The sequence below is a fragment of the Coloeus monedula genome (assembly GCF_965178545.1).
Source record: "Coloeus monedula genome assembly, chromosome: 19".
In the NCBI taxonomy this organism is placed as follows: Eukaryota; Metazoa; Chordata; class Aves; order Passeriformes; family Corvidae; genus Coloeus; species Coloeus monedula.
The window spans coordinates 6,170,982-6,186,936 of NC_138799.1; the positions used below are offsets into that span (position 1 = coordinate 6,170,982).

The 15,955-nt window shown below is 48.9% G+C and overlaps 1 protein-coding gene across 1 annotated transcript; it reads left to right on the top strand.

Annotated features, from left to right (window-relative positions):
- Window positions 1-5,936: 5,936 nt before the first annotated feature.
- On the top strand, window positions 5,937-9,782 carry WFIKKN2 (WAP, follistatin/kazal, immunoglobulin, kunitz and netrin domain containing 2; the record flags this gene model as incomplete). Its single annotated transcript, XM_082294296.1, has 2 exons — window positions 5,937-6,137; window positions 8,271-9,782. The coding sequence occupies 2 exons, from the start codon at window positions 5,937-5,939 to the stop codon at window positions 9,780-9,782; spliced, it is 1,713 nt and encodes a 570-aa protein (XP_082150422.1).
- Between the last annotated feature and the right edge of the window lie 6,173 nt (window positions 9,783-15,955).

Genomic DNA, 15,955 nt, shown 5'->3' on the forward strand with positions numbered 1-15,955 from the left:
AAAACAAGGTGCTCCAGGCTCTGTGCTGCAGCTGTGTGTCCATGGTGTCTGTATTTGCCACGCTCAGCAGGTGACAGGACCCGGCCCAGCCTGTACACCAGGTAGCTGAGAGGGTCTAACACGGAAAGTGGCCCTGCATTGATGCCACCGTGGCTGTGATTTCTGTTTCTTGGCATTCCAGGTTGCATTACAGACCTCAGATCTCCCTAACTCAAAGCTTAATTGATGGAACAGGTCTTGCTCAGCATTGACAGTGACAGAGAACAGAACTGGAAGGGACTTTAGGAAGTAATTTAGATCCTCCTGCTCTAAGGTAGGATGAACCCATTCCCAACATTTCATCTTTGCAATCTTGACAATCCAAAGATACCAACATGGCCTCTCCGTATTATCTATGGGATATGTTAGGCTTTGTCTCTGAAACAGAGACAGAAAGAGATAGGCTGGTGAAAGACAAGCTTCTGAGCTCAGCTTTTCCCCATATCTCACTGATAACGTGTTGATTATCTTCCTTTGTACCCTTGGTGCCTCTTGCTGTGCTGTTTCAGACAGAATAAACCAAACAATAATGAACCATCATCAAACTGGCAATTGCTTCCTGCCCAGCTTACGTTAGCAGAGAAAGAGAAAGCAAATGATGATTAGTCGTATGTCTGCACTCAAAGATAAAACCCCTGAGCAGAAGCCATCTGCCGAGGCATAAAATAATAATTCTGGCACTAGCCCTGTCTGAGTGCAGTGCCATCAGCTCTCCCCGAAACACAGTGCAATGCAGACCTAATGCTGGGTTCTAGCAGGTGGCCCATAACCCTGTAATAAACTCCCTGACATTATTGATTTTCCTCCCCAAACTGAGCCCTTCTGTCTAACCACATTAACTCCTGCTTACCGAGCAGCTGCACGTGAGGCAGTGTGCACATCAACAGCAGCTCCTTTCAGTGAGCAATCTCCATGCCAAATGTGCCCCCTGAGCCTTCCCTGCACTCTGGGATCTGCTCACATATGTTATTTCAGAAGTCAAAACCAGCACTTGTTAGTTCTGGGTGCTTACAGGGAGATTTCTATCTTAACTTGGGGAAAACTGAAATATGCCTCTGCTGCTAATTATGCACATGAAGAGAGCCAAAATAGGACCCAGGCAGGCTGTTCCCATTGTACACCTTCAGCCCAAATCTGCCTGGCCCGTGTACATGTGCTCCCAAAGCATGGGGCCAGCACAGCAGCCTTTGCCTGTGCTTTGATGTTCAGGTGCATCTCATGCTGCCAAAATTCCTCCTTGCTCAGCCAACCGTCCAGCCAGCAGGAGATGTGTGGTCCTCTGAGGGCTGTGGAAAGGCATCTGAGCTGGGATCCCCGGCCATCTCCTGAGCAGGGATCGCCAGCCATCTCCTGAGCAGGTCCTGCCGAGGTTCAGGATATCGCTCAAAGGGGAAGGTTTGACTCTTTGCAGTACAAAGTAAGATAAAGCTGAGGTCCCAAAGCATTATCTGTATTTCTCTGTGAGTATGGAAGCAATGGTCCTGCTTGAGACAAGCAGTTGGCAGCTGTGCTCCAAAAGTGATCTGGCAGTGACGTTCCCTCTCAAATGTCTGGCTGTCAGCTTTAAGTGCAATAAGCTTTACATACAGCCTGGAACGTTGTTACTGTCTAAATGAAACAGGTTTTTGTAGAGTACTTTTCTGTTCAGGCATCACATTTTCAGCTGTGCATGGAGAAGGAGCCACCTACAGAGGGTGCATGATGATGGTGGGGCTGAAGAAGAGCTTGTCCTTGGAGCTGCCTGCATGAGGGTCCCTGTGGGCAGGGCAGGTTTGGGCATCCTGTTTGGAAGAAGGGGCTGATTGCTGCTGTGGGCAGTGCAGGGAGTTGGCACCAGGCCCTGCCAACACCAGCTGTCCTGTGAGAGGAGGAGGAAGGCGGCCTCAAGGACCAGACAGAATCTTTGATTTGTGCTACTCTCAGAGGCAGAGCATCCAACCTTCACCCCACCACTGATCTGCAGCAGGTGCTGGGAGCACCCATGGCACCCCCGCTCCAGCCAGGAGCCCTTGGGTAGGGTCTCGATGCCTCAGGCAGCAGAGTGCCACAGCAGCGATGAGTCACAGCCTGTCTGGAGAGGGGGTGGCTCGTGTTTGTGTTGGCAAACCCGGCTGCCACTGGCAGCGGGCCCAGGGAGCACGAGAGGCTGGGGCTGGAAGGGCCCCTGTGCTGAGGAAGAGATCAATGGGAGTTGGAGTTTTAACATCACAGGGTGACGGTTCCTGCCAAGAGCCTTCCACAATAAAACCAGCAAATCAATCCACCCTCCGCTGAGTAACTCCAGATGAGGACTGCTGGCCTAGTAAATATGATCAACAGTTTGCTGCTCCTTTAACAGTGGCTTAAGTAAAAATACGCAAATTCATTTATACTTTTCTGCACACCAGAGAATCCCATTTCTCTCCTCAGTTAAAAGGTGTCACACCACACACTGGGTCAACACTTGGCACAGAAGAGGAGGGCAGGAAAAAGGGCAAAGAAATTATAATTTGCAAAAAACCCAACAACAGTTAAGCCAGTTCTAGATCAACAACCCTAACCAGGACCTTGGGCATCCTAGGAGGCCTTTTCAGGACTAGGGCTGGTCACAAACCAATGTCTCCACTGCTAGGAGCAGACCCAGGATGTTGCTTTGTGCCATCCAGGCTCAGGTTTGTCCATCTGAGATCCAGAGAAGTTCACCCCAGTTCCCCATCCCGCAGACTCATTCCAGTATCTTCATCAGAAAGCGGGATTGTGGGGTAGTAGTAGGGTTGCTTCTAAGACTTGATCTCTTTTGGGAAGATCTTTAGCACATCAGTATCTGACATGGCTGAGATAAGATAAGCCATAAAATCAGCTTTCATAATGGATTTTTTCATAGCAATGGAGAATGGGGATTACTTTATTGTTTATATTAAAGAAAAAATGCACAGTCCTTTATCCACAAGGAGGAACAGAAAAACTGGGCCTGGGAACCTTGACAGAGACCCCAGTTCACAATTGGCATTAACTGATGGTGTTCTGGAGTGTCCAGTCAGATCCACTGAAGTCAGTGGAGTTAAATTAACTTAAACCAGGCAAGCAAACAGCCCTCAATGAAACCCAGGAGATGGTGAGTGCATTAGTCAGAGCTTGGCTGTCCGTGCTGGGATAATCAGGGTCCCCACTGTCCCCGAGCCAACGTGGGGCAGCCTTTATAGTGGGTTCCCTCCTGGATGTGCTCCTCAGGCTGGGTAACAGCATCTCTGGGATGTCCTGGCAGGGACAGGGCAGCTGTCTAGGGCTGTATGGAGCCCTCATTGCCTCCTTGCCCTCTGGAGCTGCCTGCCCACATTCACAGGGAGATTTATGGCAATGTTTTCCTCTCTCCTGGCTGAGCTCAAGTGGCCCAGGGGCTGATCCGGGAACATGATACCTCAGAGCTGAAAGCAGAAAGCTGCAGTGGGACTTACCTGTCCCTGGAGAATATCTCTGTGGATGAAGGAGGACATAGCAAAGCAGAAGGCTGCTCTGTCTGTCTGATGCAAACCAGTGTCTGATTTTTCAGAGCCCCACTCTGCTCCCCCACAGCTGAAATGTGCCTGTGGGCAAGGGATCCCTGGTCAGAGACAGTTACAAATAAGATAGTGGGGGTTTTTTTCCTGGTTGGAACAGAGTTCCACCTATGGTGGCCCACATGAGTGTGTCTCTCACTCACCAAAACTTAGCAAGGATGTGGCTGTCTGGCAGCAGGAGAAGAGATGGAGGCTGCAAGATCCAGGAGGTAAGGGGGTAAAATGGCCATAAAAGATTAAAGCTGGCAGGGGAAAATCACATCCATGGCTACTCTGTGGCAATGCCATGGATTGAGGGAAAACTCCTGCATGTGCAGTGGCTGTTGAGGTCATCAAGGCAGCTTCCCCAGCACCCAGGATACCTGCACTCCTCAAGACCCACATACAGCTGGTTCCAAAGTTTATCTGTAGTCAGTTTTACAATAGAAAGTGCCTTTGTTTAGTCAACAGAACCACTAATACATGCAATTTTGTTGTTAATAGAGCTGTAAGAATTTTAAGTACTTCTTCGGAATGTGTCATTTTTGGTTGGCTTTTTTAGGCATCACAGGGTGCTGCGTTTGTCTTTGTAAACAAGTACTGAATAAAACATTTAGCACACAGCCGCACTTTGTACAAGTGTCATGCAGGTTTCTAAAGTTTCAGAGTGAATAAATCAAATGCAAACTGCTGCCTGGCAGTTGACTTTGCTCCTTATAAATAGCTAATTTGGACAACTTCGCTTTGCACATCCCATGAAATTCAAATACTATGCATATGGTTAATGCAGGCACACAAATCAGAGCTGCAACAGCCCCTTTTATAAGCCTGGGTTGCAACAGAAATGCCACAGCCCAGGGCAGGTCGGCTCCAGGTTGCCCTCCCTTTTTCCCGGAGGCGATCGCAGGAAACACCAGCAGGTCACTGTGCTCTGCTGCCTGGCCCCAGGGGACGAGCAGGAGCCCCATGGTGACCCAATTCACTGCTGGTTGTACTGGTTGGCAGCCATCATCACTCAGGGGAGAATTAGGTCCAAACTCAGCCATGAAAAACAACCCTGAATTTATAAGCCCGATGGAAAAAAGTAAGGGCTGACTCTGCCTGGCTTTGCAGCTCTCAGTGCTGGGCACAGGGTGGATGCACACCCTTCCCTCCTGCCCAGGCACAGCGTTGTTGATCCAGCCCTGCAGAACCTCCATGTGGGATTCACACTTACCTGATCCTCCCAGGAGGCTCTTAGCAACATGGAGGGTTCACCCAAGCTAGCCCAGAACTCAGCCCAGAGGCCCTAATCCTGGAAGGTGCTGAGCAACTCAGACTTCTGCCACTCATCTCTGGATTTTGGCATGTGTTCAGCAGGAGCAGGATCAGCCCCTTGCTGTAATAATCAGGGAATGAGGAACTCGGCTTGACTGAGTTTCCCTCCCACCCCCCAATGCAAAAATGCTGTACATTCCTTTATGCAGGTTTCCATAGAGTTGAACTTCTACTATTTTTTTGTTGTTGCTGTTAAAGGGATCAGCAATGCACTGTACAATGGGATCTGGCTGTCAGGAAATGTGGAGGAATTCAGGGACACTTTTAACATCTTCCTGGTGGGACTGGAGGGTAACATTAAACCCAGCATCATGGAAATCTCCCCACCAAAGAGAAGAAAAAAGCCCGGAGGAGCCCTGAGAGAAGTTACGAAGACATTCTGCTTTGTTGATCCTAAATTTAAATAAGTTATTTCTTCCCTACTTCCTTTGTTAAAATACGATATTCTGGCTTTAATTGCTTCAATCCTATTATTTGTTCCTTTTAGCAAGTGATTGTGTAGCCCCTTGCCGAGGGGAAATCCCCTGACTGCGGGTCCGTGTTACTTAGACAAGTCCCCTTTCAGAAGTAAATGCCATTCTTAGCATAGGGAAGTACTTTAGGTCTAAAGGGGTTAAGAAGGCCTCCCTGCATTCAGAAACATGCAGGGGTCCCACCATGCCAGTTCCAGCCTTTTGAACTCTTTCCAGCTTTTTTTTCTTGCAACAAATCTGTCTGACTGCCACCAGGACATAGGAAGCGTGTGCCTGTCAAAGAAATCAAGTTTACTTTTTCTGACTTGTTAACAGAGGCAGGGTATAAATAGAGCTAACTCTGCTCGCACAAGTAGCGTTTCTCTTAAAATAAGGGGGTGACTTCCGAGGACCTTTAATCCAATGAGGTCCAGACCAAACTGCACTATCAACAGAGGCAGCAGAGGAGCTTGCTGAAGTTTTTACCGAAGTCAGGTGCATCTGGGTTCCTCAACAACTTAAGGCTTACCCCCAAAAAAAAAAAAAACCAACCCCAAGCAAACAAGAACTACTTCCAGCTCGGACACTGCTACTGCCCTGGAGAAGTTCTGAGATGTTGTTGGTGCTGTTCTCTCGGTGGATGTGGATCTTGCTGGGGAAGAGCAGTGTCCTCTTGCTTCTGGAGGTCTCTCTGAAAGGGAGAGCCCTACCTCCAATCCGGTACTCCCACGCTGGGATATGCCCCAATGACATGAACCCCAACCTGTGGGTCGACGCACAGAGCACTTGCAAGAGGGAGTGTGACGCCGACCTGGTGAGTGATGCACATTTTTGTGTCTCTGCATCATGGGCTCTGCTGGAGCTGTTGGGGGGCTTGGTGGGAGCCTTCTGTCCCAGCTGGAAGGGCGCTGGCACTGGGCAGGACCCCATGCAGACAGTGGATGTATTGAGTTGACCCGTGACCTATATAACGTAGAAAGGTTTGATGAGTTATCGGTTAAGAGGGGAGGTGTGTGCCAGCTGTCACTTTTGCTCTGTTTGCTCTGTTTGATCCTTTTCCTTGTCTTCATGTCAAAAGAAACGTCTGAATTTGATACTCCAGAACTCAGCATGCCCTGGGGCCAATCCATATCATGTTCTTTGTTGGTGGTGGCCATCATCAGTGTTTTATATTCCTGGGAGGAATCCTGTATGAAATAGTTTAATTTAGTATGTAAATCATCAGCCTTTGCTGCATTTGAAGCACAAAGCTTGCTTGGGGTGCAGAACAGGGCATGGCGAAAAGGACCAGGCAGATGTTCTGTGGGATGCTCCCAGCTCAAAATGTGTTTAGCTTACAACCCTAAAATTAATTTTTCAACCTGTCAGCACTGCCAGCTCAAGCTGGTATCTGAAAATACCTGTTTGTCCTGCGTCTTACATCATGTCCCATGACAAAGCTTCTGTAGCCCAAACGTGGCTGACAGGAGCATAGGAGCATTTACTGTGCTGAAAAAAGTGTTTGGGTTTGTGCTCTGTAGCCAGGTTGTTTCTGCAATGCTAAAAAGGGGAGAAAAACAGACAAAATTTCTGGCCGTAAGTAAACAAAGACATTTACTCAGATGGATCCCATGTGTTAGGAAATGAAGGTGCTCTTTTTACTTTTGCCATTCCCAAATAAGCCACCTCTGTTCCAACTACCAGGTGCAGCAATGAACACTGAAACACTTTCAAAACCCCAGCAGCAGCAGCAGCAGATGATGATGTTTTAATAATTTACTGGTCAAAACCTGAAAGCCAAAAGCCACTGGCTACAAATAGTCCCTTTTGCCTTGTGGCAGCACAGAGTCCCGGGACCTTGGATGGAGTGAGCGTACTGCAGGCAGCCAAGGACTCTGCCAAGCCACACTCCTTAACCCCAGCTGAAAACCTCCCCCATCCTGGTTTCTAGCTTTGCTTCTGAAACCTAGTAATGTGTAGCTGGAAATGGGGAAAGAGTTTTGGTATTAGGTCATCTTTTTCCCAATAAGGAAAGGATACTGGACTCAGGGGAAGCTATTTAGCTTGGTAGCTTAAAAATCATTTTGTTCTCACTTGTGGAGAAAGCTGATGGATTTTAGGGGGCTTGTAGAGGTTTAACACACGGTGGAAGTGTGCCCTGTTGGGCACATGGTATCAGTGTTCCTGGTCCCTTGAAGTAATCCATAACCACCCAGCAGCCCTGATCACACGTATCAAATACCTTTTCTGCCCAGAAGATGAAAATTCTGCTAAAATTAACCACAATTTAGAGCTGACTGTAGCCGAGGCGGGGTGTAATAAATCACTAGAAGAGCGATGCTGCATTTGAAAATAGGACTAAAATAGGACAGAGAAGCCATAATGAGCTGTTTGGGGTTTGTTTTTCTAAATACCATAGAAAAATTATTTTTGGAGCAAAAACTACCTTACTTTTGAGATATTCTATTATTTCCTCTACAATGTGAACAATTACAAATCCTTGGCAGTTTCACCTCCAAGAGCAGGCTGTTAGTCTCAGGGAATTCAAATAATACTTTACATACTTCTGTGGAAAATAAGAAGGATTACTGCCTACAGCCATATGATAAGACTTTCCATCTGCTCTTGTTTCTCAGGGCTTGTCCTCAGGCATTTCAGAGAGCGTGGAAGGGGGGTGGTTGGTTCGTAGTCAAGCAGTCCATGTGACTCTGGGGTAAAGACTTATGATGAGGTTTGTGTTTAAGAAATAGAATTACATTTTCCTTCCCAAGGGTCTTCTCCTGAAGCACTTCAGAACCCCCTGGGAGATGCTGAGGGAATGTTTCTACTCACTGACAGTGGGGACACTGAGTTTCAGACCACGACTTTCTGTGGCAGAGCTGAGTTTCTGGGCTCTCTGCTTGCTGAGTCTCCAAAAAGACCTTTACTCAGTTCCCAGTAATGATCAGGTTATTTTCCTTCCCCACAGGAGTGCGAGACCTTTGAGAAGTGCTGCCCCAATGTCTGTGGAACCAAGAGCTGTGTGGCCGCTCGGTACATGGACATCAAGGGGAAAAAGGGGCCTGTGGGGATGCCCAAAGAGGCCACCTGTGACCGCTTCATGTGCATCCAGCAAGGCTCAGAGTGCGACATCTGGGACGGGCAGCCCGTCTGCAAGTGCAAGGACAGGTGTGAGAAGGAGCCGAGCTTCACCTGTGCCTCCGACGGGCTCACCTACTACAACAAGTGCTACATGGATGCAGAGGCCTGCATCAAAGGCATCACACTGAACGTGGTCACCTGTAGGTACCATCTCACCTGGCCAAACACCAGCCCTATCCCCCCAGAAACAACAGCTCGCCCTACCACCGCCTACTCCGAGACAACGGTCGTTGATATCCTGCCGCCAGCCTTGGTGAACAACCCCGTCCATCAGTCCGTCTATGTGGGAGAGACCGTCAGCTTCCTCTGCGATGTCACAGGCAGACCCAAGCCAGAAATCACGTGGGAGAAGCAGGTTGATGGCAAGGACAAAGTTATCATGAAGCCAAACCATGTCAGAGGGAATGTCGTGGTCACCAACATCGCCCAGCTGGTCATCTATAACACGCAGCTGCAGGACGCGGGAATCTACACCTGCACCGCCCAGAACAGTGGTGGCCTCCTCCGGGCGGATTTCCCTCTGTCAGTCATCAGAGGAGAGCCCACATCCAAGGAAACTTCCCAGAACAAAACACATTTTCCAACCGATGAGTGCCTGAAGCAGCCAGACAGTGAAGACTGCGGGGAAGAGCAGACCAGGTGGTACTATGATGCCAAGAAAAACAACTGCTTTACTTTCATCTATGGGAACTGCAACAGCAACCTCAACCACTTTGAGACCTACGAGAGCTGCATGCTAACGTGCATGAACGGCCCCATCAACATCTGCAACCTGCCAGCCCTCCAAGGCCATTGCAAGGCCTATGAGCCCAGGTGGGCCTACAATAGCTTGACAAAGCAGTGCCAGTCCTTCATCTATGGCGGGTGTGGAGGCAACGAGAATAACTTTGAGAGCCGGGAGGCCTGCGAGGAGATGTGCCCCTTCCCCAAGAACATGCACTGCAAGGCCTGCAAACCCCGCCAAAAGCTGGTGACCAGCTTCTGCAAAAGCGACTTCGTCATCCTGGGGCGCATCACGGAGCTGACCGAAGACCAAGACTCAGGACACGCCCTGGTGACAGTGGAGGAGATTCTCAAGGATGAAAAAATGGGATTAAAATTCCTGGGGAAGGAGCCACTAGAAATCACGCTTTTGAACATGGACTGGAGCTGCCCATGTCCCAACATGACCACAGTGGATGGCCAGCTCATCATCATGGGGGATGTCCACAACGGCATGGCCGTCCTACAACCAGACAGCTTTGTGGGCACCTCCAGCATCCGGCGCGTGCGCAAGCTCCGCGAAGTCATCCACAAGAAAACCTGTGAGCTTTTGAAAGAGTTCCTAGGATTGCATTAACCTCCCTCACGCGTGTGAGGCGCCCCGACCTGTGTGTTAGTAGGGCTAACAAGTGCTAGGCTAGTGCCAAACTAAACACGCTGTTTGAAGATACACTGTAGGAATTATGCAGAACCCCTATTGTAATCCATTAATGATGCTTAGCAACAACGTAGTTTGGTCTTTGGCAGGCAAGTAAACCAGCAGTAAAAGGCCATTAATCTTGCATTGAAATCAATTTGTCCATATAGGAGTTCCATTTAACTAGGTGAGTCACTGCAGTAATTATACAATTTTTATGTAGCTTCCATCATAAAGGATGGAATTCATAGCATTTGTTTGGCTAGTTGGTACACAGCTAAGAAATATATAATGTCAATTTAATCTGTCTCATTTTCAGTCTGGTTCATCATTTTAAGTCACATGCTTGGCTCCTTATAGCAGCACTAATATTTCAAGACAAAAGCCTGTAAATTATTGTCTATATTTACAGTTCTGCTCATTTAACCAACTTATGCATTATGAGTTTGCTTCTTTTAATTGCAATTTTCCTTTTTTTTTTCCTTTTAAAAGCCTCATTTTTAAATGGCAACTACTACCTGTGTTGCAGTCCTTACTGGAGGAGAAACTCCCTTGATCCTATGCCCAGGACAACAGGTCCCTGTAAAAGCTCAAGGCACAGTCTTACCCTGAAATGACTTTTCTGTCACCAGAACAAGGTCAGCAAACACCCTCATTCCCGATTTGAGTTTCAATCAATATATTTTATATCACAAAAATTCCAAGCCAGAAGGACAGCAGTGTGCTGCCAGCTTCTTGCTTTTGAAAAGCCTTTACACCTGAGCATACACAGCAATTTATTACTTATTTTCAGTAGCAATCCTGCTTTTATAGATGAGAGAGCAAAGTAAGAGGAGTCAGAAGGAAATTCAACCTAGGAAACTGTAATACAGAGTCTGCAAACTGCATTAGGCAGACACAAAGCTCCTGAATCTGAACTGCACAAACACAAGCAGACTAAGTGGACACTTTTATCAGTGTCACCCTTTTAGAGCCTTTTTAGAGTCTTTCAAACTCAGAATACACTTTCCACCAGGCCACTGTATATGGGTGTATGAATGAATTCCCTAAGACAGCCAGCACGGGCTGTGGGTGGGAGCAGGTGAGTACACATAGGATCAATCATTTTAACATCTGTGTGTCCAAAAAGCATAACATTTGCCTATACAAAATCCTTAAATAAAGAAAAGGCTGATCCTGGAAACATCCTGCCTTGCTGATGACTGTGATTGCAGGGAAGAGGGGCAAGCATGGCATAGTGGGCCTTGTCCCTGCCCCTCATTCTGTGGGCTCAGCCAAGTGACTGTGGCAGAGCTCAGAGCTTGCTGCCCTGCATAAAAGGCCAGTTCAGAGCTGGAGCAGTGTCAAGACACGTCCGGGTGAGAAGAAGGAAGGGAGGAAGGGAGGCAGGAAGGTGCAGGCAGTGCTGCCCCATGGTGCCATCTCATGGGCTCGCTGTGGGGCGGCCGAGGCTGGCAGTGGGCACACGTGTGCTGCTGCAGGCCTGTGTTGGGGCTGGGTACAGCAAGGGCTGGGGAAGGAGATTAAACAGGCAGATGTTGGACATCTGCACCCCCCAAAGCCTGTGCATGTTGGGTGTTTGGTTGTTGCGGGGAGGAAAACTCACAGCGAGGGAAACAGAGTTGGATGTGAGTCCAGCTCTGGCTCCCCTGATTCCATGCTCTGCACCAGCAGCCAAGCCATGGGTAGAGACCACTGCAGGATGGAGAACTAGGCTCCTCTCCCAGTGGTTTGGGCTTGGGTTATTTCTGAAATATTCCTGCAACAGGAACAGATCTAAATCTCCAGTTATTTGGATAACTTCAGAAGAAGCTGCGTGGGAGGGAGAGAGAGGAGTCTGGACCAGGTTCTGCTGACCAAGAAAATACCTGCTGGGTTTTTGTTGTACCTTTCCTAAGTGTATGTGAAAAAACTCCAATTAAAGGCCCATAATGTTTGTGTATGTTCTTGTGGAGATCATTTTCTGCAGATGGGAGATGCTGACCCTGCTGCCAGCATCTCCACCGGATCATCCCCGGCTCTGGCAGCCACCACTGTCCCATGGCTCATCTGCCATTTTTTGAGCAAGCTGTAGGAAGTGGCATGTTCTTGCCATACTAACACGAAGGTTTTGGAGGATGAAGGTTTAATAAAGACAGGATTTGTATGGCTCCTTTTCCCCTAAAGTTAAGGGATTTAGCAAGTGTGGGAGTGTTGAAGTGTCTCGGGAGTGTTGGAATGACTCGAGAGACATGGAGCTGGTGTTCCAGAAGAGCTGGGATGCAAACGTAGCTGGGAGCAGAAAGCAGAGGATTCATTGCTGCTCCAGCCAGCACAGTGCAGTGCTGAATCCTGGGGTCTAAAGTGCTTTCTTGGCTTTCCCTCCTGGTGAATCCCCTGGGAAGGCAGCAGGCACTTAGAACATTCAGTGTGCAAGTGCTCTGAGGCACTGAGAGCCAGGGCTGTGCAAGGTGTGTCTGCCAGCCCCCTTCAGGCACACAGGCCTGCTGTGTGAGTGTTTTCCTGCGAGGGGATCCCGGAGGACATTCTGGGTCAGTTTTCCAGTGTGGTGGGGTGAGATGGACACTGAACAGACCAGCCCAGCTCCCTGACGCAACACAGCCACTCTTGTGTAGCTCCTGCCCAAACCTGCAGACATGACCAGATCCTGTTGAGCCCCTTGGGGTGCCCCTGGCTGTGTCCCACTGCACAGAACCATCACAGGTACCCTGAGGCAGAAGGAGCAGTGCCACAGGCATCCCTCGCCTGCTCACCAGGAAAAAAAACATTCCTGGCAGTGCTGGGAGCACCACACCTCCCCGTGGCACTGGACTGACCCCAACCCCAAGCCTCTCCACCTTCTGACCTTGAAGAATTCAGCTCTACACTCAAAGCTGGTATTTTAGTTCAGCCTCTTATTAAACCCTTAAGAAGCCTAAAATTCAAGCCTGACCAGTCCAGCAGCCCGGGGATGCTGCTGCATGGGGCCAGTGCTGGAGGATGTTGCTCCACCTTTCACGACTAATGGGCACAGGCATGTGGCTCCTGACCAGGAAATCCCTTTTATGTTGCTCATGAGCTCAGGTTCCATCCTGCTCTGTGGGGTCCTTCTCTCAGGCTGTCAGAAAGCTGGAAGGAAATGCCAGTATTTAAAGTTTCTATAAAATGTATGAGAGGAGAGAGAGAAAGGGAAAAGCCTCCTTGAGTCTTTGAGCACCAGTGCCTGTGTGAGGCTCCAGGGAAGAGCTGGGGGATTGATGCCACCTCCAAAGCCACATGGCTGTGGCCAGTGGCTGATGTCAAAGATTTCCTCCACATGCAGACAGGAGGGAAACAGCATTTCCCACAGACACTGGCCCAGGAAGCAACACAGAATCATAGAATCATTAAGGTTGGAAAATACCTCCTAAGATCATTGAGTCCAACTGAGAAGCTGGGAACAGACGCACATCAGCTGGGTCTGAGACCTGCAGGAATTCTCCAGGGCTCAGGGATGGATCTGGTGGACACTTGACAGCCCTGAACCAGTGTGAGGTGCCCATCTCCCAACCTGGAGTGAGGATGAGAGGTGCAACCCCCGAATCTGCAAACCCTTCAGCTGGACAGACACCATCCAGCTCCTGGATCCTAACAGGAGTCCCAGGTGGTTGTGTCTTGCTCTGCTAACAGGGGACAAACAGCAGCAGCAGCCAAGTGATGGCATGTGGCTGCTGCACACAGATTGCACGTGGGGCTGGTGCCACACGGGGCTGGTGCCACACAGCTGGCAGGGCATGAGGGTACAGGGAGCTGCACGCACCGAGAGCTGGCTGGGTGATTACTCAGAGACAGATCCTGCATCAGCCACGGTGCCCAGAGCTGCTGAGCTCAAAGGAAAGAGGCAATTGAGCATGCTCTCATTGCAGAGACTCTAGATGAGGTCAGGCAGAAGATTTAATGGGCAACCAGCTCCAGAAGAAGGAGCAAACAGCGGTGATGACGCCACTGGAATATGATTAAGACAGCAAAAGTATTTAAGAGCTTATTTTCCACTTGTTTTAAAATAAATTAGGGACCCCTGCAAGAAATCCCCGCTGGCTATGGGTCTCAGTTTCTGAGGGAGGTGGTTGTGATGAAGGTCATGCACAGCTTTAGCCAACACCTAATGATTTCCTGCAAAAAGAAGGATTAATTGAGCTGGCACCAAATGAGCACCTTGCACCACAGGACCCACTTCCTCCACCTGAAGCACCTTGTGCCCCAGTTGGCTGTAATTCGTGCATGTGCATGAGCATGTGCATGTGCTGGGAAATTCTCCCTGTGGATAATTACCAGGAAAAGATCATGGCCAGGCTGGTACCTCTACTGAGGCTGGATGGAGCCAGATTTTAAAGGCACGGCTGTGAAAATGTCAGCCTGAGCAAGAACATCCAGTTTAAAGCCTGTTTTAATACCAAATATTTAGTGTTTTCCCCTCCTCCAGCACTGTTTACTGATTGACTACAAGTGACCTCCAGCTGCTGTATTGATTTACAGCAGCTGTCAAAGGGCAAAAAATGAGCCCCATGCCCAGGACCTGAGAACCTCTGAATGGAGGTTGCACAACTGAGTGAATGTTCTGCCAGCACTTTCAATCTTGGGAAAAAAAAGTCAGCTTGGGGTCCTGATCTCCAACACAAACAGCAGTGGGATTTGAAGATAAGGTTGCAGCACTAGAGGACATATCTATTAGCCAAAAAAGCAGCACAGTCTGTTTAATTCTCAGCTATTTATGGCTGGGCAAATGATATGACATTTAGGTCTCAGAGTTTAGAAAGCAAATGGAAAGTCTTCCAAGGGCTGATAGGTGGGTCAGGTTTCAGTGAGGAAACTCTCCAACTCTGGTGTTTTTCTCTGTACCCATCCCTACATCCACCTTTCTTCCCAGCCAGCTGTCCCTGCCAAAAGGTGTTGGGGGTCTCCTCCAAACCTCTGGCTCATTGGTGGACACAGACCTGCTCTGACAAAGGCAATGAGAGCTGAATGTCCGTGTTTCAGAATTAGGGACACTTCGGGATGGGGTCAAGCCTCCCCCAGACCCCTGGTACTGTGCCCTGGGGCAGGAGATGGGTGCTCATAGGCTGGAAAGGGCCACTGGGCTTGTCCCACCTGGCAATTCCTAACCCCTCTCATGTGTCCCAGACATGCAGGAGGGAAGGAAAAGGCTGGAGACAAGAGAAAGAGGGAAAGATTCCTCTGGGGGGAAGTTGGGGGGAGAGGTGGGTGGGCATTTTTTTCACCTTAAACTGTTCTTACAACAATCCAGTTGGACTGGATTACCTGGCATAAAAAGAACTACCCATAAAGGGCTTTGTGCCTTCTCTTTCTCCTTTGCTCTGCTCCTCACACCCCTGAGCCAAGGGGGGACTGTAACACGTGTAAAGGACATTGCTTCCTCTACTGTTTGAAATAAACAGGAAAACAACAGTAATAAATCTCCAGGATCAGATGGTTTTCACCCAAGGGTAAAAGTACTTACATAAAACATTGCTTAACCATTAACTGCAGCAGATAACCTTTGCGTCAGTCCATGGCAGGACCAGAGCACAGAAGGTGGCAAACATGGGGCTAATTTTAGAGAAGGGTTCCCAAGGGCTGGGTATGAAAACTCAGCAAGTCTAGTATAAACTGTAAGAGAGGCTAAAACTCACAGCTGAGTGGTAAATAGGATGTGAGAGGGAAGAGTGTGCGTACTTCAACAGAGGGAAGTGATGCTCTGTGACACTTTGAAGCAATCATAAGGACAGGGATGGTCCAGCTGAGGGAGTTGACTTGGGTCAAGGCCTTAGAGCTCCAGCTTCCTCACCCAAGGCTTTTAAAGTCATTTAGCTGTCCTGTGTCTGGGAGAGGTGTGACAGCCTCCTGAGCCAACAACTGTTTGCAACATCAGAAGGAAAGGGTGAGACCAAAAGGTCAGTGTTCAGTGTGAGGAGAAGTCACCGGCAGTGCCCCAGGGAACCTGTGGAGATGGTCGGGGAGATGGATGGGAGAGGTGGAACATGAAGGTTGTTACTGAGATCAAATTATTCAGAGCTGCAAAACCACGAGCTGACTGTGAGGAGCTGCGGTAATGCCGAGTGACAGGATGATAAAATAGCAGATGAAATGTGATATTG